Genomic DNA, 26,742 nt, shown 5'->3' on the forward strand with positions numbered 1-26,742 from the left:
CTGGACCACCAGAGAAGTCCACTTGGAACTGTCTCAGATGATATGAAGACATGAAGAAGTTTCCACCTTCTGATGATAAAACAAACCTACCATGGGGGGTAGGCAGAATCCCTAACACAGAAACTGTGTTTTAGAACATAAGCTGTTTTTACGTCAGGCTTCCCTGGTGGCTCAGATGGTAAAGAATCCACCTGCAATGTTGGAGACCTGGTTCAGTCCCTGGGTTGGGACAATCCCTGGGAGAGGGGAATGGTACCCACTCCAGTATTCTTGCCTGGAGAATTACTTGGACAGAGGAGTCTGGTGGGCTCCAGTCCATGGAATCACAAAGAGTCAGACACAATTGAGTGACTGACACTTTCACTTTTCACTTATTTTTAAGGCAGAAGCAAAATGTTGGTGAGGTTCTGATGGGCCCCTGCAAATCTTTTCACCATTCTTTCATTTATTCATTTAGACAGTAAACATCCTCTGAGACATGTGAATTGCTACCTGCCATTAGCATGAGGCCACCTGCCATTGGCTCCTCTGAGCATTTGGGAAACCTCACTTACTCAACAGAGACTGCTGTGCTTGGAGGGCTCCAGTCAAGTATAGGGAGATAGGCAATAAGTAAATTATCTAGGGTGGTAAGAGGCCAAACATGCTACAAAAAAAAACAAAGTTGGGCAAACTCTGTTCCCTGGTGTATTTGTTTGCTGAGCTGCCATAACAAAATAACTTAGACTCAGTAGCTTGAACAACAGGAAATTTTTCTCTCTCAGGGTTCTGGAAGCTGAAAGTCTAAAACTGAGGTGCTGGCAGCTTCGGTTTCTCCTGAGGCCTCTCTTCTAGGCTTTCAGGTGGCCACGTTCTTTCTGTGTCCTCACCTGCCCTTTTTTCTCTGTGTGCCTCTAGTGTCTCTTCTTTGTTTTACAAGAGCACTAATCCTGTTGGATTAGAGCCCCACCCTTATGATCTCAACCTTAGTTATCTCCTAAATACCCTGTCTCCAAATAGTCACCTTGAGGGGTTAAGACTTCAACACGTGAATTGGGGGATGGGAGAAATGACACAGTTTCATCCCTAATACCTGGAAACATGTGTTCCCTGGGATTCTACTTATAGAAATGAGGATGAATCCCCTCCCAGCTCTGTCCCAGTAGAAACAGGGTATCCACCACCTCTACACTGCAGGTGATGCCTGCTTGCCTGGAGCAGAGGCTCAGGCCTCCTCTTGAGTATAAAACTCCCCAGACATACTTGGCCCAGACATGACACTTGCATCCTCTTTTAGTTCTATGGGTGTCAGGGACTTGTGAACCGACTTCAGCACCTGTGGCAACCACCTGTCTTCCATGATTACCATGATGACATGTAATTTCTCTCCTCCCTTCTGTCCTAGGAGAATAGCACAAAACGGGTGAAGCTGGAGGGATCGGATCAAGTTTCCATCTCAGTCCAGTACTTTACCTGGTCTCAGCTTTTATTGGAATGTAAATGAAGCCAGATTGTCTCTTTCTTGGCTCTTGCTATATAGTCCCTGCTTGTCTTTATCTTGAGAAGCCCTCGAAGTTTCTCTGCTGGTTCCATCACCTTAGGAATTCTGTAATATTCACGTCTTTAGATTCCATAGGAGGAGCTGAAACACCAAGTGTGTGTCATCAGGGTCTCTGGGTACACGGAGAACTGACATCTATGTGTTCTAGGAAAACTTCTGACTTGAGTCCTAAGGCAAGGACTCTGAGGCCCTGAAAGGAGGCGCCCTGGGTGAGGGATGGCCAAGTTCTGAATTGCAAGTGGAATGAGTGCTGAGAATACCACAGAGGAATCTGGAGATATGGCTGAGATGGGAGTAGTTTGGAACCCATAGCTGTCACTTGTGCCTTTCCATCTGCTCACTGTGGTCATTCAAGGACTGAGAATCAGATGGTGTAAGATAAAGAAGCAGAACCAAGTTTAGATAAAAGGAGCAAATGTGCAGTAATTGGAGGCCATTCATTCAACAAATATTTACTGGGCATCTACTAGATGCCAGGCATTCCCCCATCCATGTGCTGGGTATGCTAGGACACTAGAGTGAACAAAATGGGGGAAAATAGATGCATCCCATTGAAGCTGACATTCTTGTGGAGCAAGAAAAGCAATAAAAATGTAGTAAGCACATAGTTGAATATATAGTAGTTAAATATATAGTTAAATGTTATTATATACTATGTATGTTACATATATGTTACTCTGTATGTTAAATATATAATATGTGTGTGTGTGTGTGTGTGCACGCTTAGTCACTCAGTCATGTCCGACTCTTTGCAACCCCATGGACTGTAGCCTGCCAGGCTCCTCTGTCCATGGGGATTCTCCAGGCAAGAATACTGGAGTGGGTTGCCATGCCCTCCTCCAGGGAAACTTCCCAGCCCAGGGATCAAACCAAGGTCTCCCACGTTGCTGGTGGATTCTTTACCATCAAGACACCAGGGAAACGCAAATATATAGTAATAATAGCAAATACTTTCTATGGGCCAGACATTGTTCTTAGTAGTTCCTGGGTCTCTGCTCACTCAGTTCCTGTGACCACAGTCCTGCAGCAGTAGTTCTGTTAGTCTCCTTATTTTGCACAGAGGAGGCACAGAGGCGCTGAGTAATTCACAGAAGCCACACAGCGCTGAGCGATGGAGTTGGGATTTGTACCCAGGCAGTCTTGCTCCAGGGTCCGTGCTCTGCTCTCCCTCCTGCTACACCGCTCTCCCTCCCGCTATGCCAGGGGGTGACAAGTCCTGGGAGAAACAGGCAACAGGGGAGGGGACGGGGTTTGGGTTTGGGAGAAGGAATCACCAGTAGCCGCTGTGGCATGAAGGCTTTTGATTTAGGTCAGTACACAGAACTCAGTGATTGCTTAGGTCTCGTAATCATCCCCTGTAGGTGTGCTTTCCTAATACAGAAAAGTGTCTGCTTGTTTGGGGGTTTTCTTTGTCTGCCTTGATTTGTGTCATGGTCTCAGCCCTCAGCAGAGAGCCTAGCAAGAGACTGTGCTTTCATGACTGTGCTGAAATTCCTAAATTTTGGAGTTGGTTAATCCTATTCAAGGCTTCCCTGGTGGCTCAGACAGTAGAGCGTCTGCCTACAATGTGGGAGACCGAGGTTCGATCCCTGGGTGGGGAAAATCCTCTGGAGAAGGAATGGCAACCCACTCCCGTACTCTTGCTTGGAAAATCCCATGGGAGGAGCCTGGCAGGCTACAGTCCATGGGGTTGCAAAGAGTCGGACACGACTGAGCGACTTCACTTCACTTCAATCCTATTCAAGTGTTTGTGACTTCCTAGTGTTTTAAGAATGCTTGAATGTTCTCTAAAAAAGGGGAAAGGAAAGAAAAGCTTAAAAGCGACTGTCAGAGGGCTTGCCTCAGTGCACCAGTATGAAGTGACCAGTATGATTCTGACCAGAAACTGCTGGTCACAGTTGCTTAGTAAATCCAGAATTGTCAAGTGAGAGATAGGGTCCTTCTGATGGTGACTGCTGCAGAGGCTGTGAATCCTTTCCTGAGGCATCCCGTGGTGATCTTGCAATAGAGCAGGTCCCCACCCAGGTTTACTGCTGGTTCAGACAGCTAATTGAGGCAGTAGAAGGTAATGATTAGGAGCTTGGGTTCAGCCTCAACTTGACTCTGAGGCCTGATTCTACCACTTAAAGGCTATGTGATTTGAGCAAGTTAGTTAACCTCTCTGAGGCTGAATTTCCTAATCCATAAATTTGAGGAAACAATGGGATTAGTCACTGTAGCAAAGGGTTGCTACGGGGAGTAACTAAGATCATGAATCATTGAGACAATAATAGAGAATATTCCATAAATGTTAACTATTATTGTTGATATCATTATCAAGCAGTTATCTAGTATCTGATTTTTTTCTATGACTAGATGGAAATGTATTTTCATTGTATTAAATATTTCTAGATACATCTTTACATTTAAGCCTGCCCCTTTATGACAAGACTCAAGTGTGGATTCTCAAAGTGGCCCATGAAAGCACTTTCAATCTGTAACATCCTTCTGAAATCCACTCATCACTTTGAAGGAGTTTAAGGACAAAGAAGGCAGAGCCCCTTTGCCAGAGAATCTAGGATGGTCCTCTTCAGTGTTCAGGAAAGACACACTGTCAGATGCTGCCTTCTGATACTGAATCAGTCTCACCTGATAACCTAAGATGCTTGTTCATAAAGGCGTGTTAATGAGTACATATGGGGAGGCAGGCTTGAGAACAGAAACAACCATTATTATGACCATTATGTAGGTGATGAAATCCCCCAGATGAAAAACATTTCCCAGGGTAGACAGTGTTCCTTTGTAGAACAGGGACAGTAACATCAAAAAACCAGCAGAAGCATGTTTTTTCTGTTGTGAAAACAAAGCAAATGTCCAAAAAATGTTTGCTGTTTAAACTGCTGGCAAACATGTAACTGATTTTTCACTAAGATAAGCTTCCAGTTTCTAAATAGCACACATTTTTCTTCTCGAACATATTTTCATGTTTTTATGATATTGCCTGTGAATCTTTACTTTGAGGGTAATTTGGTTTGTGGCAAGAAAAGAAACAAAGTTTATAATTGTCCCCTGTCTGATTTTCAAATATTCCCTTAATGATAGCTTTCAAGCTTTTCAATATAATCTTTTCTCATCAAAGCATAAACATGAGAGGGAGCTCCCAAATGAAAATCGAATGGGAGAACAAACTTGATGGGGCATTTCTCTTTTATTTTAATAGACTCCTAGAAATTGTCATTTTCAAAGCCCAGTTGAGGATTTAATTTTAATGATGCAGTAACAAAATACACAATACGAGATAGAAATGAGGATATTTCTTTCTTAAATGAGGATCTTTCTTTCTTAAATGAGGATCAATAGCATTCTACTGTTTCCTTTAAGTAATAACGTTTCTTGCTCAAAGTAGAAGTTCAACTTGAGGAAGGGAATTTGTTTAAATATTTAGTTTTTAATATGTGGAGTCATCCATTTGGTCCATTCTTATTACTGATTGCCTTATTGGTGTGTAAGGAATGGTTTCCAGGATAAAGTTTGAAGCAAGCTCCGTTAATAGCAAAATGTTTGATATGTTTTTATTGTTAATTAATTTTTATTGGAACATAGTTGCTTTGCAATATTACTTTAGCTTCCACTGCACAGCGGAATTAATCGGCTGCACATATACATACATGTGCATGCTCAGTTGTGTCTGATTCTTTGTGACCCCATGGACTATAGCCCACCAGGCTCCTCTGTCTATGGGATTCTCCAGGCAAGAATACTGGGGTGGGTTGTCATTTCCTGCTCGAGGGGATCTTCCCAACCCAGGGATCAAACCCAAGTCTCTTGCACCTCCTGCATAGGCAGGTGGACTCTTTACTACTGTGCCACCTGGGGAGCCCACGTATACATATATCCCCTTCGTTTTGAATTTCCCTCCCATTTAGGATACCGTGAGTGCAGTAGGTCAGAAAAAGAAAAACTAGCATCATATATTAATGAATATATCTAGAAAATGATATAGATGGCCTTATTTGCAAAGCAGAAATAGAGACAAAGAATTAGAGAACAAATGTCTGGATACTGAGGGGGTAGGCAGGGTGGTATGAATTGGGAGATTGGGACTGATACATATACACTATTGATACTATGTGTAAAATAGACAACTTATGCTAGCTGCTTTTGGTTACAAAGAATTGATGTGTCTTCAATGGCACTTGAAGGACTAGGAACATGTAGGCAGACACATGGATTCTCAGGGTAAGTTCAACCATAGCATCTCTCAGAGCCTCACAGAGACAGAAACTGGAGTGTAATTCCAAGGCCTTCAAGTCCCACAGCCTGTGCTTCTCTGGCTTGGTTGCTGTTGGCACCCATTTCCATCTACTTTTCTCTCTACCAATCGTCATTCTCAACTCTATTCCTTGTACTTCCTTATAACTCAATGTACTCTCACCCTGTTTTATGACTTCTGTCTCTGGGCAGGCTTTGAGCCTGAAATCCTATGGCTCTTTGCCTGAATCTCTCTTTAGCTCCCAATTAAAGTTTCTGAAAGTAGAATCTCACAGCCTCTGCCTGTCCCTGTTTGTCCATCAGACTACATCACAGCTGTTGGACAGTATATGCAGTGGGTTTCTTTCCTTCCCAAGGTTTTCCCTTTCCTTTCTTTTTTTTTTGCAGGGGCAGAAGCCATAGTTCAAATATGGCTGTTCCCACTTAGCAGGGGGCTATTGATACTGTGTATAAAACAGTTCAGTTCTCAGCAGGGGCTGTGAGGGCGAGAGGCCCATGGCTGATACATCCAGTACAGAAATATCTGACAGACTGAGAGACGGTTGGTTACTATTCACAGGGGGCTGAAGAACCTAAACTGAAATGGGAACACATCACAACTCTGGTCGCAAGCCTCAGAGAATTTGTGAGGTCCACGGACCGGAAGATCATAGCCACCACCCTGTCCAAGCTGAAGCTGGAGCTGGACTTCGACAGCCACGGGATCAGTCAGGTCCAGGTGGTGCTCTTTGGTTTCCAAGATGCTGTAAGTATGATATTTCGCCCATGTTTTCCCAGACACTCCAGCTAAAATTAGTCAGAAAATAGGATAAAAACATAAGCTCTGTTGACTTTTCTTTATTTAATCATTGTAATGAATTCTTTTCTCTTTAGAACATGAGTAAGTATGAGATGGTTGCCTGTCTGTGTGCCTCGAAGCACTAGCTTTGTTATAGAATCTGGAATCTCCCCCAGGTTAGATACACATAAAATGGAACACCGTGGAAAATAACAACACTCACAGACATCTCCCATGGCTGCACTTTGTTCTTATGAAATCATGTAGTTGGTCACTATTTATTTTGATGATTTTAGCAACAGAGCACTCTTATCCTGCACTTTATATTATATATGAAAAGTGCCATCTAGCGGTCACTCGGAAAAATGTAACTGTACAGATCAGAATGATCAGAATGATCAAAATTTTTCCCCTTTGCTCTGTTTTCCAAACAGAACATTTTAAACATACTTGTTTAATAAATATTCACTACTCCCTAGCTAGAAATATACTTTAGAGCACAGGGCATCATTGGATAAAAATTAATTCACAGGCTCTGGTGAGAGATCACTGACAGTTCCTCGCTCTCCTAGCGAGTTGCTATGCAACACAAACTTGAAGCCAGTTTTCCAGAAGCCTGATTCAAACCATATGTGATATCCTTGAATGAGACTTGCCTGTGGAACTTGTACCAAAAAAAGCCTGAAGTCCCTCCCAGAAGCCCTTACAACTGACTGCAGGAGACAGAGAAATAAGAAAGTTCCCATGGTGCCAGCCATGTGAATAGGGAAGCACTTTGCATCATTTTAGGTAAATTCCCCAAATTGACTCAGTCCTAATGAGTTTATTGCTCCTACCTAGAAGATGTCTTGACAGTTGCATTTGGTGCATCAAAAGATCCCTGATTTAAAACTAAATTGTAATCCTTCAGTGACCTTGTGTTCCCTGGAACTCTGTGCAAGCCGCTCAGTCTTATGCTGTTTTGTGGGGAGGGCAACAGTCCTGACTCAATTGACGTCATGGGAAATGAGAGCAACTGGCCAGGCCTGTCACTAATATAATGCTAAAGGCACACTTTCTCTGTAACTAGGGAACCCCAGCCAGCTGCAAATAGAATCAAATAACTCAGTGAGTTTGCAGCTTGCTCACACATTTGGCTTCCAGTCTACAGGCTGGAAAGCAAATAGGCAAGTAGAGTTCAGATTGAGAGTGGGTTAGTTGTAATCCTGGGCCACAGACCAAGTCTCACACACACACACCTGCTCTTGCTCTGACTAGAGGTGTCCAGGATGGACTTGCACTGTCCAGGATGGGAATGAACCCAAAGAATGGCCTGGATATAATATATTGTTGAATGAGGAGCTGTGAGGAGCTGGTCATGGTGATAGAGGACCCCTCCTCCATTTTCTCTTTGGGACCCTTGAGAGAAAGAGTATTAGTTACTAAATGTCATACCCACATTAGTCAAATAATCAAGCGAGTCCTTTAAGCAAGTGCCAGGAGAAAATCATTCTGAAGGGGTTTCCTAGAACAAGTGGGAACCTAGCAATGGTCCGCTTCCCTGGGAACAACCACTCTGAGGAATTCCTCAGACAGACATCCATCTACACTGGGGGATTTTGGTGAAGATGGATCAAGGGCAGGAATGAGCCACTGGAACTCTAGCTTCTGGTGTGAGATTGTAGCTAGGTCACCTTCTCCCCAGCTTCCTCTAAGATCTCTCTCTAGTCAGAGTCCTGTTGGGAAAAATAGCATCTTTTCTTAAAGACCCATGTCAACTAGAAATTAGTGGAGTTAAACCAAATTTTGAATAAACCTCTCTTAGCCTTATGATGAAAGTCATTTATAAAAAGGTAATGGCTTACCCATACAATCAGATCAGATCAGTCACTGAGTTGAAATGTTATCAACCTGAAAAAGGAACGAAGTTCTGACACATTACACATAGTGAAATGAGCCAGACACAAAAAGACTGCACAATTTCGATTGTGTGAGACACTTAGAGTAGTCATATTCATAAACAGGAAGTAGAATGGTGGTTGTCAGGGACTGGGAGGAGAGGGCAGGGGGGAATCATTGTTTAATGGTGTAGCGTTTCAGTTTTGCAGGATGAAAAGAGTTCTGGAGATGAGCAATGGTGATGATAGCGTTAACTAAAAAATGAGCCACAACCTGAAAGCAGAGAGTTACTTTATTTGGTGGGAATGTTGGGGACTCCAAGCCCAGGAGACAGCATCGCAGTAGCTCTGTGAAATCTGCTCAGAGGAGGCAGGAGAGGGAGTCCGGGTATATACAAGTTTGCAACAAAGCGGGAAGGCAACCTGAACATCAACGATTATTGTTAAATAGTAAGGAAAACCAGATATCAAGCTAAGGAATTTAGTGTTTTATATGTAGGGAAAGAGGCAAGCCTCTGGGCTCTCTGAATTCATTCCTTTCATAGGCACCTCAGCTATCAGGGGCCAAGTCTATTTCTAGATGCTTCACATCCTTAATTCCTTTTTTACCATAAGGGATGGCAAGTGTGGCGGATGGCTGCTTCTGGCATCCCATCTCTTCACTCCTCCAGCAATTGCCATGGCTGGGGATGGTGGCATCTGCTGGATCACAGTTTTGGGAGCCCTCATTCACGTTAGGAGGCCTGAAATCGCTGATGGCTGTGACATTTCTTGCCCACCGATACAGCAGGAAATGTTTCATTTCACACTAGCACAACAGTGTCAACGTACTTGATGCCACTTAAAAAATGCCACTTTAGCTGTACACTTAAAAATAGTTACGATGGTAAATTTGATGGAATGCATATTTTACCATAATTTTTAAAAAGAAAGGTAGTGCATATATCTGTGTCACTGTGTAAATAAGTGAAACATTACTAGTCACTTTAAAAAGTCTTACAACAAAGATTTTTGATGTAAACAGATTGTCTGGAATAGTTGGCAGTTTATTCCTCTTTAAAAAGAATATAAGCCGTTGTGGGGTGGAAAACAAGGCACGCACCATGGCCGGTGTGTAGGTAGCAGGTGTGTTCTCGTGTTCCCCCTTTGAGCGGTGACTGGCACTTTCAAGTCATCACATCATGCTGAAGTGCTTGGTTGTGTTGAATAGCAGCCATAACATTTAAGAATAAAAAGGAGATACATAGTCTCGATGCATGTGTGTGTGCTGAGTCACTTAATTCATGTCCAACCCTTTGTGAGCTCATGGACTGTAGCCTGCCAGGTTCCTCTGTCCATGGGATTCTCCAGGCAAGAATACTGGAGTGGAACTCTTTTTTTTTTCCTTTCCTTTATCACTTCCACCATCCAATCTGCTGACATCATAAAAGGCAGAAGTTGCAGATACTGGGTCCCAACGAGGCAACATTCCCATTTAACTAGATTGCTTTTCATTGAAGTGGTATATCTTACTTGCTTACATGGGAAGCACCGAACTTCATTTTGAAGTGGCAGTTTTTCATTTGTTTTCTGGTGACATAAATAATTCACAATTCAGAGTGAAGAAACCTTTTAGTTATTATTGTTGGTAGAATATCATCCAAATGCATGCATCAGCTAGGTTATTTGCAATTAAATATTAAAGTAAACCATATATCACTCTTTTACTCCAGGTCAATAAAGTTCTTCGGAATCATAACATCAAGCCACACTGGATGTTTGCCTTAGACAGTATCATCCGAAAGGCGGTACAGACAGCTATTACCATTCTGGTTCCAGGTCAGAAATACTTAACTACTTTGCAAATATTTAGAGTTTGGTATTTTCAATTACTGTTCATCTATCATTTATGATGTCTCCTCACTGCTTTTAGGGCAACTTAGCCTTTTTTTTTCATCTTTCAAAGCCACCAAATAATATTTATCTGGTGTGTGTACTCTGAGCAAAATGTTTACTATGAGTGAGGAAGACTTGTTTCCTTGTCTTTAAAGAGCATCACTGGATATAAAGACAAAGAGAAAATGATACAGGAGATCCACATACATATGCATTTCAATATTTAGATATCTGTACCCACAAAACACACTCCCATGTCATCCTTTACCAGTGGTTCCCATAGCTGCCAGTACATTGAGTGATGTAAGGAGCTCTTTAAAATTACAGCTTTGAGAGCTCCACCCCAGACTGAGTGAGAATCTGCTGAGGATAAAGCTCAGGAATCTGATTTTCGAGGTCATTTTTATACACAGCCAGGTTTGGAAATCACGGGTCTAAATAGATGCCAGCTATGTTTGCACTGAGATATTATACCAAAGGGTATCTCAATGAATGCAGCCAGGTTATGGGAGTAAATGTGTGTGCTAAGTTGCTTCAGTCATATCTGACTGTAACCCCACGGACTATAGCCTGCCAGGGGCCTCTGTCCATGGGATTCTCCAGGCAGCAATACTGGGGTGGGTTACCATGCCTTCCTCCAGGGGATCTTCTCGACCCAGGGACTGAACCCACATCTCTTACCTCTCCTGCATTGGCAGGCGAGCTCTTGACCGCTAGCGCCACCTGGGAAGCCTCTTATGGAGAAAGGGAGAGATGCACTCATGCTCTAAGACAAGCTTCCAAAGTGTTTTGATAGTGTACCCATAATAGAAATTTTAAGCAGAGCTATTCCACCTTGTGTGTGTGTGTGTGTATAGATAGAGAAATAGATTGATTTAGGTATATGAATTAGAAACGTATTCTAAAATAAAAGAAACGTGTTCTGTTGTACTAATTTGTACATGTATTATAAAGTATTCTAAAACAGAAATCTAAAAAGATAAGGTAAATAAATATGAAACATTTCAAATTTTGTTATTTATAAACGGTACCACAAACTTTCAAGTTATCATAAACCCTTCTGAGTTGTGGAGTTCCTTCTCTTCTTTCAGAATGCCTTGTCTGGTTTCAGGGTGAGGGATTAACATTTCTTCTTTATGAAAGGAGGAAATAGAAGAAGTTCTAACATCCCTGAATAGGTTGTTCCCCTACGTGGTGCATACCTCCCCCCTACCCCCACCCCATCCCCGCTGCCGCCTCCCCTTGAGTTCTTGTAAGTTTGTCTTCTTCAGGTCTCATTTTACAAGATGCCCCCTCCGCGAGTCCTGACCGACCCCAAAGTCTACAGTAGACCCCCTGTCTCTCTCTCTCTCCTTGGAAATGGTTTTCCCATTGGTGACATTTGCCCAATCAGAAACTACTTTTATTTTCTTGTCTAATGGCTGTTTCCCTTACCAGAGGGTAGCTATGTCTTTTATTCTGTGTCAAACACATTGTCCAGCATGTTGCCTGGAAATTAACAGACTTCCAATAAATATTGGTTGAAGCAATCAGTAGATGAGTTTTACCTGGTTATAACAAATTAGGGTGAAAACTTTTGCATAACTTAGAAAAAACCCTAGCAAGGCTTTGAAACAAACAGCTGGCAGTTGGATGTGAACCTGAAGAATATAAAGCTGGTAGAAACCTAGTGTGATGCTCTCAGGACGTCAGCACGTACTTATGTTTAGATGGTTAATCACCGGGATGAGCTTGGGTGTGGGAAATGTACCAAAGAGGGGTTATAAACCCAAAAGACGTAAGGGGTGAAAGGGATTAAGTGTGTATCAGTGAGGAGTATAGGTATAGGCCATGAGTTACACCGTGTGCTGTGCATGCAAAGTCACTTCGGTAGTGTCTAACTCTTTGTGACTCTATGGACTAACCTGTCAGGCTCCTCTGTCCATGGGATTCTCCAGGCAAGAATATTGGAGTGGATTGCCATGCTCTTCTCCAGGGGATCTTCCTGACTCAGGGATCGAACCTGCATCGCCTGCCACTCCTGCATTAGAGGCAGATTCTTTACCACTAAGCCACTGGCGAAGCCCCAAGTTACACCCAGTAGTAACCTAAATTGAGAATGTCTAAATGAGGAGAAGAGAAAGGGATTATACTTTGAAATAATTTAAATAGCATATAAATAATCTGTTAATCTAATTTGTAATAACTTCTTTAAAAATGGATTACCTAAATGCAATGGATTGTATCCTGGAATAGAAAAAAAGAACATCAGGAAAACTAGCATAATCTGAAAATACTCCAGTTTCTTTAAATTACCTGATACTGTACCAATGTTAATTTCTTAGTTTTGACAGAGGTACCATAGTTACATAAGATATACTAGGTGAACTGGGTGGAAGGTATATGGAGTTCTCTGTATTATCTTTATAGTATTTCTGTAAATCTAAAATTCTTCCAAAATATAAAGTTGATAAAGCATACTGATTATCATGCTGTAGATGAAACACTTTAAGCTTAGAGGGAGAGACAGGGACAAGGGACAATACAGGGAGGCCTATCTCCTCACGTGAGTGTCCTCGTGATGGGTGTTGCTCTAACCCAGCTCATGTGCAGAGGAAGGCACACTCTATGAAAACAGTTTGCTAAGCAAAGTTTTCTGTCCTTCCACTGTGAAATTGGTTTCTTTGAGGCCACTAGGGGTCTCTGATGACAACTGAAATGACTCTTTGAAAGCATTTTTAAAAGTGAGCAAAAGAAAGAAAAAAGGAACTTCCCTTGCAGTCCAGTGGTTAGACTTCCACACTTCTACTGCAGGGGGCATGGGTCCAATACCTGGTCAGGGAACTGAGATCCTACAAGCTGCGCGGCGTGGCCAAGAATAATAATAATAAATGGAAATTTCAGAGAATTACTTTAAGAAAGTATTTTTTAATATTTCTCCCAGGATGCAGGAAGACAATATACACTCTACATCAATATGTTTATGTTGAAATATATGAACAAGGGCAACCAATTTCAAGCATTTGACAATTCCATTGATTTCCAAATGTCCCTAAAGATTTTGTTATACAATTAAGATTCAAAGAAACTATACTAAAAATGCCTGTCTTTTTAGTCTCCTGATAAAAATCCCTTTTAGGTGACAAAATACTGCAATAAACCTACCAAATTTTAAGACATGCTAAAGAAACCAACAAATTTAAAAGTATACCATCATTAGTACACACATTTCTTACATGTGTTTGCTGAGAGGACCCAGATGTTGGCTTTTAAACATTCTCTATTAAAAGGAATCAGAGCTCCTTGCAGAAATGGTTGATTTCCAGGCCTGCCTGGGGCAAAAGAAATTCAAGATGATCCTGCAACTTACTGTGATGGCAAAAGATAAGGAAATGCACCAAAAGGATGGACGCTGATACAAAGGACCCTGGAGACCGCTTGAAGGACTTTCCAAAAGTCTAAGCCAGGGCAAATTAAACAAAAAAATCAATAAAAATAATATTGGGTTATATGCATAGAGTAAACTAAATAGCCATGAGTCCATACTGATATAAGTAATTGAATACGTATATGGACGATAAGGCCAATTATTTGTCTTAGTAGAATTCCAATTAATACATGTAGAAGGGATGAGAGAAATAAAAAAATCACCATTAGGCAAACACCACAGTAATAATTATTACAGTAAGAACCATCAATAGCTGCTGAGGTAAGCAGGAAAAATAATGCTGAGAAACAAGGTATTTGAATGGTCTCAGGGAATCTCCCAACAAGATAGCTACTAACTACAAAGAGGAAACAGTGACACTCCCTTTACCAGAAGCTCAAGGTAAGCATCACTCACATAAGACACAGCACCTCTGGGTACCTCCTGATGTGACGCTCTGGGAAGGACACAGCATCATCTTTGTCGTATAGGAGCCAAAAAGGCAGAGCCTCAACCTAATCTTGACAAGACATAAATGAACCAAAAATGAGGGACACAGTACAAAATAGCTGACCAGGACTCCTCAAAGGTACGGAGGTCTTGGGGGATAGAGAAATACTAGGCTGCTGCCACAGATTGGCAGAGACCGAGAGACACATGACAAATAATGCTGTGTGGGGTCCTAGGTCAGAAAAAGGACATCCTTGGGAAAACAGTGACATTCACGTAAGGTCTATAGATTAGGTTGATAGTATTGTATCCATGTGAATCTCCTGGCTTTGGTAATAGTGCCAAAGCTGTGTAAGCTGTGACAAATATTTAGGGCAAGCTGATACTGGGTATACAACGAACTCTCTGTACTGTTTTTTGCAACTTTTCTGTTATTCTAAAATTATTTCAAAATGAAAAGGAAAAAATAAGAAAATGTTCCATCTTCTTTCTTCTGAAAAATAACACACAGAACAGAGAGTACTGTGTAAACCCCATATGAGTTTCTTGTTTGTTTTTTTTTTCTCAGACTCTTTTCCCACTTGTCTTCAAGAATTAGCCTGTGGATATTGGTAACACTGAGCATCTTTGATTACTCTTCAAGTACAGGCTGGCTGTGGGTGGCCAGCCTGTACTGAGCATGAGACCATGTTGGCCCAGCTAAGGCAGAGAGAATGCACAGTACAGGCACTCTTCTGATGGGAACTCTAATTGTTTAAACTGCTAGAGTCCTTGGTGTTACTCCCAGTAGTTAAGCTGAATCAGTCCCATGCCCCGTGTCCACATTAACGTAAAATGCCCAGCACCCCAATCTACATGCAATGTTTAATGCAGGGATCGTACACCGCACTGACAAGTATTGTGATCCTACCACGTGTTAAGGTTATTTTCCTCTGATGAGGCTGCCAGTTGGGGTGGAGTGGGAGTGAGGGGAGGTGGGGATAGTATTGCTGTTTGATCCTCTCTTGTGTTTTGGAAATGTGCACTCCCTTTAGTTTCCCACACATGGGCTTAAATGCTGTCCATTCGTTCCAGGGTCCCCTGAGTCCCTGCCTTTCTCATGACACTTGGCTCTGTCCTGACAGTTCCCTCTGCTTTCCATTCTCCTCAGAGAGCTCATTTGTGCTTCCTTCTCTTAAGCTTCCTGGATGGCTCAGACAGTAAAGAATCCACCTGCAATGCAGGAGATCCAGGTTCGATCTCTGGGTTGGGAAGATCCCTTGGAGAAGGGAATGGCTACCTACTCTAGTATTCGTGCCTGGAGAACTCCATGGACAGAGAGGAGCCTGGCGGGCTATAGCCCTTCGGGTTGCAAAGAGCTGGACGTGACTGAGCGACTAACATTTCACTTCTCTCAAGTACCTCTTCTCCTTTCTCCACCCCAAGGCTTTCCCCTCCTCCAGAACCTGCCTGGGCCCTTCCATCTCCTTGAATCCATCAATGAGTAAACCCCACACTAGCTTTAGTCACTGCAAATATACTTTACTTACCCCTTAGCACTCTTATTACATGTACCTGTGAATTATATATGTAGCTAGGTGTATAACTGAGAGCATCAAAGATAGTCAAGCTGAATTCATTTGTGCTTGCAATTCCATGTTATCTTTGCATATGCTTTTATGACTCTTGCGTATATTTGCCCTAGTTCTCCTTCAGGTTGTTTCTTTTGGAGGATCAAGAGCAGATGCTCTCTCTTATTTGCATGTTTTACAATATCTGATTTGATGATGTGTCCTCAGGGAGCCATCATGAAAGATCAAAATAACAAAGTACTGCATTCACTTATAGTTTTCTACTTTCTTCAAATTATTGGGAAAAACTTTTAGTCATTAGCACATAAGTAAAATGATGACATATGATCATTTAAAGTGTACAGAGTTAGAGGAATATAAGGGAACATTTAAATGTAATAATGTAGTAATAAGTATTAGAAATTTTCCCTCTCCTAAAGTGAGATTATATTCAACAAGACAATAAACCTTTAAAATTGTCTTTAAAATTTCAGTTTAGAGACCATAAGGAAAAAATTTAGAAAATTTAAAAAGGCCTATTCTTGCTCTAATTTAATATAGATTGAACTCTCCTATTTTTTTAAAAAAAATATTTATTTGGCAAAGCCAGGTCTTAGTTGCTAGTTCCCCAACCAGGTATTAAACCTGGGCTCCATGCGTTGGGAGTGTTGCTGTCTTAGCCACTGGATCACCAGGGAAGTCCTCTTATTTTTAAAGATCTTTTTTTCACTATTTTGTTCCCTTTTAAATAATCCTAGTAAGATAACTTCTATTCTGCCAACACTTTTTATGAAGCTGATATGGCTCAGCCCCTGTAGCAGGTTTATGTAAATTAAACACCTGATTTTGAGTTACACCTACAAGTTACACACAGAATGAAGACAAAAGGGCTTCCCTGGTGGCTCAGACAGTAAAGAGTCTGCCCCCAGTGCAGGAAACCCGGGTTCTAGATCCCCTGGAGAAGGAAATGGCAACCCACTCCAGTGTTCTTGCTTGAGAAATCCCATGGACGAAGGAGCCTGGCAGGCTACGGTCTATGGTGTCGCAAAGAGTCAGATACAACTGAGCGACTAGCACAGAGAATACTATAGATGAACTAGGAAATAGAATTTTGGAAGGAGAAAGGCGGTAATGCAGACAGCCAGAATAGAGGTGGAGTTTGGCTAACCTTAAGAGATAAAAGGTAAGGATGTGGAGAAATTAGAACTTTTGTACACTATTGGTGAGACTATAAAATGGTGCAGCCACTATGGAAAACCAATATGTGGCTTCTCAAAAAAATAAAAATTACCATATGTTCTTTAGGGTATATATTCAAAAGAATTGAAAGCAGGATCTCAAATAGATAATTGCACACCCAAGTTCACGGCAGCATTATTCACAATAGTAAAGAAGTAGAAGCAACGCAAGTGTCCATTGATAGATGAATGGATAAACAAAGTGTGGTATATGCAAACAATGGAGTACTATACAGCCTTCAAAAAGAAGGAAAGTCTGACACATGCAACAGCATGCATGAAATTTAAGGACATTATACCATACACGGGTCAATAAGGCAAAGACCAAACAGTTCCCTGGAGGATTTGGCAATGAATTGGCCCTTTGGCTGCACTGCTGTAGCAGCTATGGTAGAGTAGTGGGAGGGGTCTTCCATCACTCCCACTAGCGCCCTCCCCCAGCACAGGGGCTCTTCAACTATGGTTCATGGACTCTCAGAATTGGCTTCAGGGAGCCAGTGAGCCTTCAAGAAACAGGGAAAATGCTGTCTGAATGTGCTTCTCTTCTGCATGGCTCTCATCAGATTCTCGGTGGGTTCTGTGATCTAATGAAAGCTCCACATGCCCATAATGAGATATCACCCCAGACTTGTGGGAATGGCTAGCATTAAAAAGAATACAAATAACAAATGTTGGCAAGGATGTGGAGAAAAAAGAACCCTCCTCCACTGCTAGCGGGAATGTAAACTGTTGCAGCTCCTGCAGAAGACAGTATAGAGATGGCTCAAAAAACTAAAAATACCATATGACCCCGCAGCTTCATTCCTGGGTATATATCAAAAAGAAACAAAAGCACTAATTTGAAAAAATACATTTGTTCCAATGTTCATAGCAGCATTATTTACAGTTGCCAAGTTACGGAAACCACCTAAGTGTCCTTCAACACATACATGACCAAAGAAGATGTGGTATGTGTGTCTATGATGGAATACTACTCAGCCATTAAAAAGAACGAAATTTTGCTCTTTGCAGCAACATGACATGAATGGACTTGAAGAACATTATGCTGAAGTGAAAAAGTCAGAGAAAGACAAATACTGGGTGATACCGTTTATATGTGGGATCTAACAAAGACAATAAACCAGTGAATAAACACTGATACAGAGAACAAATGAGTGTTTACTAGTGGGGAGAGGGAATGGGAAAGGGGCAGTACAGGGGTACAGGGAAAATAAGGGTCATTCTAGGATTATTTGAAATCGTGTGTGACACTGAGGAAACCAGAAGGGAAAGAGACACGTGTACCCCAATGTTCATCGCAGCACTGTTTATAATAGCCAGGACATGGAAGCAACCTAGATGCCCATCAGCAGATGAATGGATAAGAAAGCTGTGGTACATATACACAATGGAGTATTACTCAGCCATTAAAAAGAATACATTTGAATCTGTTCTAATGAGGTGGATGAAACTGGAGCCTATTATACAGAGTGAAGTAAGCCAGAAAGAAAAACACCAATACAGTATACTAACGCATATATATGGAATTTAGAAAGATGGTAACAATAACCCTGTGTACGAGACAGCAAAAGAGACACCGATGTATAGATCAGTCTTATGGACTCTGTGGGAGAGGGAGAGGGTGGGGAGATTTGGGAGAATAGCATTGAAACATGTATAATATCATGTATGAAATGAGTCGCCAGTCCAGGTTCGATGCACGGTATTGGATGCTTGGAGCTGGTGCACTGGGACGACCCAGAGGGAGGGTAGGGGAGGGAGGAGGGAGGAGGGTTCAGGATGGGGAACGCGGGTATACCTGTGGTGGATTCATTTCGATATTTGGCAAAACTAATACAATATTGTAAAGTTTAAAAATAAAATTAAAAAAAAAAAGAAATATTGTGTGAAACTTTTGAAAATTATAAAGAATTATAGAATTTAAAGAATGTTTCTTTGAAAATAAAAGTTTCATGTGTCATAGCATATGGAGCCAAGATCCAATATTTCTGTTACCCTGATTTTACTTATATTATGAACTTAATTCCTTTTGGGGGGGCCATTTTGAGAACCTAATCACAATGTATAATAGTTTTTCCCATCAAAACGTAGCATCCCAATTCTGAAGTGACCCGCAGATGAACTCATGGCCTGCAGTCTGTTTAAACTGGAGACTTGTAACTTTTGCACTTTAAATCTTAGTGGTGAGTCAGTAGGTTAGGGTAGGACACACACTAAAAATTAACCTAATAGTCAAAAAGTCAAAAGCAGATTGGCCTACTAGAGTGAATATAAAGAATGTGTGTGTATTTTCAGTACTCGCCCCTCCCACCCCCACACATTTTGAATGTTACAAGCAAAAAGCAGTCTGTCTTCTTACTCTTATTTATACAATCTCTCTATATCTCACTTTCCTCATTTCTAAGTGAGTTAATAGTTGACAGAATCAAAACTATGAATTTTAATTATATAAACAAATTTTCATATTCTTAACAGGTTTTTACACAATTGCCTATCTGATTTTAACAGATTTCCCACGTATCTTATGTGCTGTGTGAACATTTCTCTTCTGTTTGAGTTAGATCATTCTGAGTTTACATATCTTATGATTTTTGCAAATTTGCTGGAAGAACAAATCTGAAATAATGTGCAGAAATCCATCCTCACTTTTGGAAAAGCAGTTGGGAATACATCTTATTGATAGCAGGGGAGATGACATTCATGTCTTAAGAAATTAAGGCCATCATTCTTATTTCATTAAGATTGTTGTTGACCATATGCTTAACAGAACTGAGGCCGCATTTCAGCCTTGCATCTGAGAGTGATACTGCCGATCAAGAAGACTTGGATGCAGAAGGTGACCATGACGAACGGCCTTCAAATCAAACTGTCCGAAGACCTCATGCCGTCCTTGAAGACGCGGTGGCCACCTCAGGGGTGAGCACGCTCAGTTCTACTGTATCCCATGACTCCCAGAGTGCTCACCGATCACTGAATGTACAGCTTGGAAGGATGAAAATAGAAACAAATAGGTAAGGCCTATTCCAATGTGGGTGGGTTTCTTTTTTCTTACTTTTATATAAGTGCATGTGCTTGGAGTCTACTTTAAAGATTGGTCCACAGAATATACATAAGGTAATCCCTTTTTCCCATTCATATAACCTTGATTTCATTCTTTATTAAAATGAGAGATTCATTTTAGCCTCTTTAGTCAAATACGTTTTCTGCTTCTCCCAATTCAGTCCTTCAGCATTTCTTCTTTGATCACTGCACTAAGATTTTCTGAGTAACTTATCTGTAACCTCATAGACTGTTTGGGATGCAGGCTCAGAGCAACATGTACCATCCAGTAGATAGCTGAAAGACAAGAAGAGAGTCTGTGATCTTGAGACCCGTGACTTGGAATATCAGGTTCTTTCAGGAGAGGAAGAGCTCTGTTCTTAAGGAGATAAAATTAATGGTTCAAAAGTTTTTAGTTTTAGAACCTTGAAACGATGATCCATTGACCACATTTATGATTTTATTTTTAATATGCTGTATCATATCTGGAGTTTAATTTTTCCTTGTGAATTTGATAACACAGAACTCACATGATCAGGTTATTAAGTGAACAGGAAATATGTTCTTGTGCTTCACAAGATGTTGACACAGTTCAAGGTCTGAATCTTTATGATTTATAGCTTCCTGTGCTGGTTACCGTTGACATGTGGGCAACTGACTTTATGACTTTGGGTTGACAGGGAAAACTTTTTTATTATTTATATTTTTGGAGTGAATCAATAAACATTGTTCAAATATTTAGAAACCTTAGTTGAAAATCCAAGTTATTCACCAGGGAGATAAAAATATTTTATTTCTGGTCATAAGTTTGGGTTCTTAATAAGCTTAAATACCAAGCTTGTATGAGTAGTACCAACCAACCTCATCCTATATTTAGAAACTTGAATTTTAGTTGCACGATTCAGTAAATCCATACTTAGCTTCTACAGTTTATATACAGAAATGTTTCTGAATAAAGGGAAAGTGGGTTTCTTGTTTCTGTATCCTGGATTTAAAAAAAAAAAATATTGATTGATTTATTTGGCAAAATCAGGTCTCAGTTGCCACACATGGAATCTTTGTTGGGTCACACGGGATCTCTCGTTGCGATGCATGGCCTCAGTAGTGGTGGTGTTCGAACTCTCTAGCTTAGTAGCCCCACTACATGTGGGATCTTAGTTCCCTTACCAGGTTTCAAACCCACGTCCCCTGCATTGCAAGCAGATTCTTAACCACTGGACCAACAGGGAAGTTCCGTTATCCCAGTCTTGTCCTCTGAAACCCACCTCTTTACTTCCCACTTATTACTTAGTGGAAAAGAATTGAAGTCTTTGCTAAGACTTCATTTAAATCTTCATGTCCTTCATTTCCTCCTCTTCTCAAGCAGTATGGGCTTCCTCATAGCTCAGTTGGTAAAAAATCCACCTGCAATGCAGGAGACCCTGGTTCAATTCCTGGGTCAGGAAGATCCACTGGAGAAGGGATAGGATACCCATTCCAGTATTCTTGGGCTTCCCTTGTGGCTCAGCTGATAAAGAATCCGCCTGCAGTGTGGGAGACGTGGGTTCAATCTCTGGGTTGGGAAGATCCCCTGGAGAAGGGAAAGGCTACCCACTCCAGTATTCTGGCCTGGAGAATTCCATGGACTGCAAAGAGTCGGACATGACTGAGCAACTTTCAGTTTCACTCAGGCAATAGTCCCATTATGAGTCTCCGTCCATTAGAGCAGATGTTGACTTTAGTCACTTCTCTTTAATTTACTCTCTGGCACCCAGTCCTGAATGGAGTTGTGTTTTTATACCCTTCTCTGATTTCTGGAAGAGGAGAGTGCACTCATGACTGTTTAGGTCCCGCCACTCAGCTCTGCCCACGGCTTCCAGACAGTAAAGCTACTTTATTTACCAGTGAGCCAGTACATTTGCTCCTCTGGCTCCTGAACCTTCTGTGTACTTACCCTGGCTTGTGTCAATAGAACATGCCTCTCCTAAGTGCAGCCTCTTCCTTCTGTGCTCAGCCCATGTGCAGTACCCTGACTCACCACCCCCAGGGGCCCCCATCTGTCCACTGTGCTTTCTCCGCCCATGGTCCTTGGGCACTGCCCTTCCCCGGCTGCTTTCTTCACATCTCTTTTCTGAGGGTGTCAGACAGCTGAGGGCCTGCTCCCCACATCTGCCCACAGGAATTACCATGTCTTTATTATGTTAGGATGTTGTTGCAGTTCTTACAAAGCCCACTCATTTATGTTTTCTATGTATTTACACGCACATGTGTGAAATCTCTATGGTTACTGGCTTCCTTTTTTTCTTTTTCTAGTAGAATCTCCCACAGCTCCTCCATCAGCCCTAGAAAAGTGAGACAGGGCACAGCATTCACTTCACGTAGGGATCTAAAGAAAGGGCGGCTGCGTTAGGATAGGTGCCAACGAGGGCTGGTCATGTCTACGCCAGTCCTTGTAATTGTCAGTTGAATATTACTTGATATACAGATGTACATATATTGCAAAGTAAACTTGAGGAAATGTTAATGTGTTTTTAGGAAAGGGTGTAATCCTCAGGTCAGAAATTGTAAGCTTATATTTAGGATTCAGTTCAGTTAGGATAATCACTGATGAATATCTATCCAGCTCTTGATTAATAGATCATCAATAATATTAAATAGCAGAAAGTAACAAAATAGCTTTAGGAAGCATGTTTTACTTAAATATAAAGTATGTGCTTACCTAAAATGTTCTGAAAATCATTCATTTCACATAAGGAATTGGAACAATAATGCAGAGGTAGTTAAAATCTAACTCAGGAGGAGCTGACTTGTTATCTGATTTCCCTTTCCTGCAATTCTGGAATTACCCACCAACCCAGCTCCCCACCCTCACCTATCTGAGTTAAAAAATTGACCTCATGGCTGATCCTTGCCAAATTTGTCTGGCACAGAGAGACAGTCAATTGCCTTGGTTTCAAAGGATTTCCCTATTAACAGAAGACAAAGTAAAAACAAAACTGATGGACTGGATATGTCCTAAAAATAAATAATTTTGAAGGCTGGAATTGGGACAAATGAGGTGGCTTGTCGGTACTTTGCTTCCAACGTTAAGTTCTGGCTTTTAGGATAAAAAGGAAATACATAGTCTAAATGCGTGTGTGCTAAGTTGCTTCAGTCACGTCCAACTCTGTCACCCTATGGACCATAGCCCGCCAGGCTCCTCTGTCCATGGAATTCTTCAGGCAAGAATATTGGAGTGGGTTGCCATGCCCTCTTCCAGGGGATCTTTCTGACCCAGGGTCTCCTGTGGCTCCCGCATTGCAGGCAGACTCTTTATGGCTGAGTCACCGGGGAAGCCCGTAACCTAGATAGACGTATTAAATTCTAGAAAATTTCACTGTGTGTTCTTTGAGAAAAGCAGTAAGAATACTGCAGTATGAATACTATTACTATTCATACTATAAATTAGCATGAACGACAAAAATATACACCAGATCAAAAATTGCCAAATTAAAAGTGCATACTGAACTTGCTGAAACTTTCTCTGAATACCATTTGTGTTGGAGTATATAAGTCTCCCTTAATCCTCTCCTTCCTTCCTTCTTTCATTTCCTACTGCTTAATCCATTTAAGTGTGTGCTGTTTACTCCACTGCTGCTGCTGCTGCTGCTAAGTCACGTCAGTCATGTCCGACTCTGTGCGACCCCAGAGATGGCAGCCCACCAGGCTCCCCCATCCCTGGGATTCTCCAGGCAAGAACACTGGAGTGGGTTGCCATTTCCTTCTCCAATGCATGAAAGTGAAAAGTGAAAGTTAAGTTACTCAGTCATGTCTGACTCCCAGCAACCCATGGACTGCAGCCTACCAGGCTCCTCCATCCATGAGATTTTCCAGGCAAGAGTACTGGAGTGGGTTGCCATTGCCTTCTCCACAGTTGTCTTTAAACAAGCTGTCTTCCTGTAACCATTGTCTCTGTCTGCCTCCCATTGTTTTTTTTTTTGTCTCACCTACTCACCTACTTTGCCAACAAAGGTCCGTCTAGTCAAAGCTATGGTTTTTCCAGTGCTCATGTATGGATGTGAAAGTTGGACTATAAAAAAAGCTAAGTGCCAAAGAATTGATGTTTTTGAGCTGTGGTGTTGGAAAAGACTCTTGAGAGTCCCTTGGACTGCAAGGAGATCAAACCAGTTAGTCCTAAAGGAAATCAGTTCTGAATATTCATTGGAAGAACTGATGCTGAAACTGAGACTCCAGTACTTTGGCCACCTGATTCAAAGAACTGACTCACTGGAAAAGACCCTGATGCTGGGAAAGATTGAAGGCGGGAGGAGAAGGGGACAACAGAGGATGAGATGGTTGGATGGTATCACTGACTCAACAGACATGAGTTTTAGTAAACTCCAGGAGTTGGTGATGGACAGGGAGGCCTGGCGTGCTGCAGTCCATGGGATCACAAAGAGTCAGACACGACTGAGCAACCGAAGTGAACTGAACTCTACCTCAATCCTTCTTCTACCTGATAGCCTCCCATGTCTCTGTCCTGTGGGAAAGGGGTGGAACCTGGGGGTCAGGGAGACAAACCCTAATGAACCCTGGGAAGCTTCTTGTCCAGTGCCTGAGACTGTAGCAGAGAACAGACAGCCCTTCTTAAAGGCCAGACACTGTGTTTGGCATTCTACCTATGTGGATTCTCATCAATGATTACAGTAATCCTTTCAGAAAGTTCTATTCTTCCTTTTCGCAAATGAGAAAACTGAAGCCCAGAGGCATTCAGTCATTTGTCAAGGTTAACACAGAAGCTTATGGCTGAACCAGGATACAATCCCAGGGCTGTCTCCAGTTGGACTGTGCTGCCTTCAGACCATGTCAACTGAAGCAGAAGCAAGCTTTTGGAATGGAATCTGGTCCTGAGTTAAATCTATCAATACTCAGAAAGTAAAACAAATAGAGCTTGTTAAGAGCCATGAAACAATGTACCTTGATAATCTTATACATAATTATATTTGTTGTTCTGTCACTCAGTCATGTCCTACTCTTTGCAACCCCATGGACTGCAGCACGCCAAGCTTCCCTGTCCTTCACCATCTCCTGGAGTTTGCTCAAACTCATGCCTGTTGAGTCAGTGATGCCATCTAACTGTCTCATCCTCTATCATCCCCTTTTCCTCCTGCCTTCAATTATTCCCAGCATCAGGGTATTTTCAAATGAGTCAGCTCTTTGCATCAGGTGGTTAAAGTATTGGAGTTTCAGCTTCAGTATCAGTCCTTCCAATGAATATTCAGGGTTGATTTCCTTTAGGATTGACTGGTTTGATTTCCATGCAGTCCAAGGGATGCTCAAGAGTCACCACAGTTCAAAAGCATCAATTCTTTGGTGTTCAGTTTTCTTTATGGTCCAACTCTCACATCCATACATGACTACTGGAAAAACCATAGCTTTGGCTATATGGATTCTTTTGGTGGCTCAGACGGTAAAGAGTCTGCCTGCAATGCAGGAGACCCGAGTTCAATCCCTGGGTTGGGAAGATCTCCTGGAGAAGGAAATGGCAACCCACTCCAGTATTCTTGCCTGGAAAATCCTATGGACAGAGGAGTCTGGGGGGCTACAGTCCACAGGGTCACAAAGAGTCAGACACGACTGATGAACTTCACTTTCACTTTGTCAGCAAAGTAATGTCTCTGCTTTTTAATATGCTGTCTAAATTTGTCATAGCTTTTCTTCCAAGGAGCAAGCATCTTTTAATTTCATGGCTGCAGTTATGATCCGCAGTGATTTTTGGAGCCCAAGAAAATAAAGTCTGTCACTGTTTCCATCGTTTCCCCATCTATCTTGCTGCTGCTAAGTCACTTCAGTCGTGTCCAACTCTGTGCGACCCCATTGACGGCAGCCCACCAGGCTCCCCCGTCCCTGGGATTCTCCAGGCAAGAACACTGGAGTGGGTTGCCATTTCCTTCTCTAATGCATGAAAGTGAAAAGTGAAAATGAAGTCGCTCAGTTGTATCCGACTCTTCGCGACCCCATGGACTGCAGCCTACCAGGCTCCTCCATCCATGGGATTTTCCAGGCAAGAGTACCAGAGTGGGGTGCCATCTATCTTAAAGTATTACAATTCTGAATTCAAGTTATTCAAAGATAGTTTTCTAAAAACTCAGAACATCTGTCTTCACAACTTCGAATATTTTCCCAGTAATGGGAATGGTGAATGGGTTACCACTTGGCTGTCAGTTGTGCAGTGAACCTTTCATGGGTAAGAACCATGTAACATAATACTTCTTATTTCTTTGGAGCATGTATGAGATACCAATGGGGAACTGAACGTACCAGGAACACAGCTGTGGTTTTCCTCAGTTCATTGCTCCCCTTAGAAGGCAGAAAAATAACAGTAACAAACACAACAACCCAAGCAATCTTCATTAACATTTACTGAGGACTGATCATGTGCCAGGTACTGTTGCTGACCTCCCCTATAGTTGTGAAGTGAAAGAGTTAGTCGCTCAGTCATATCCAATGCTTTGCGACCACATGGACTGTAACCCACCAGGCTCCTCCGTCCATGGAATTCTCCAGGCAAGAATACTGGAGTGGGTTGCCATTCCCTTCTCCAGGGGATCTTTCTGACCCAGGGATCAAACCCGGGTCTCCTGCATTGCAGGCGGATTCTTTACTGTCTGAACCACCAAGGAAGAGTTACTTCTCAAATTTTCATAGTTTAAAAGAAAGTAAGTACCTTTCTTCTTTGCATTCATTGCCTATTGTATTACCCGTGTTGACCAACTTTTT

At 41.9% G+C, this 26,742-nt stretch overlaps 1 protein-coding gene across 1 annotated transcript in view; it reads left to right on the forward strand.

Annotated features, from left to right (window-relative positions):
• MAP3K5 (mitogen-activated protein kinase kinase kinase 5) overlaps positions 1–26,742 on the forward strand; it is a 231,453-nt gene that overhangs the window by 199,866 nt on the left and 4,845 nt on the right. The window contains exons 26-28 of the mRNA XM_010844304.1: positions 6,351–6,536; positions 10,159–10,264; positions 19,733–19,976. Of these exons, the coding sequence (XP_010842606.1) occupies positions 6,351–6,536; positions 10,159–10,264; positions 19,733–19,976 (536 nt within the window). The remainder of the gene's footprint in view (positions 1–6,350; positions 6,537–10,158; positions 10,265–19,732; positions 19,977–26,742) is intronic.

Source organism: Bison bison, unplaced genomic scaffold (genome assembly GCF_000754665.1).
Source record: "Bison bison bison isolate TAMUID 2011002044 unplaced genomic scaffold, Bison_UMD1.0 scf7180017864198, whole genome shotgun sequence".
Lineage (NCBI taxonomy): Eukaryota > Metazoa > Chordata > Mammalia > Artiodactyla > Bovidae > Bison > Bison bison.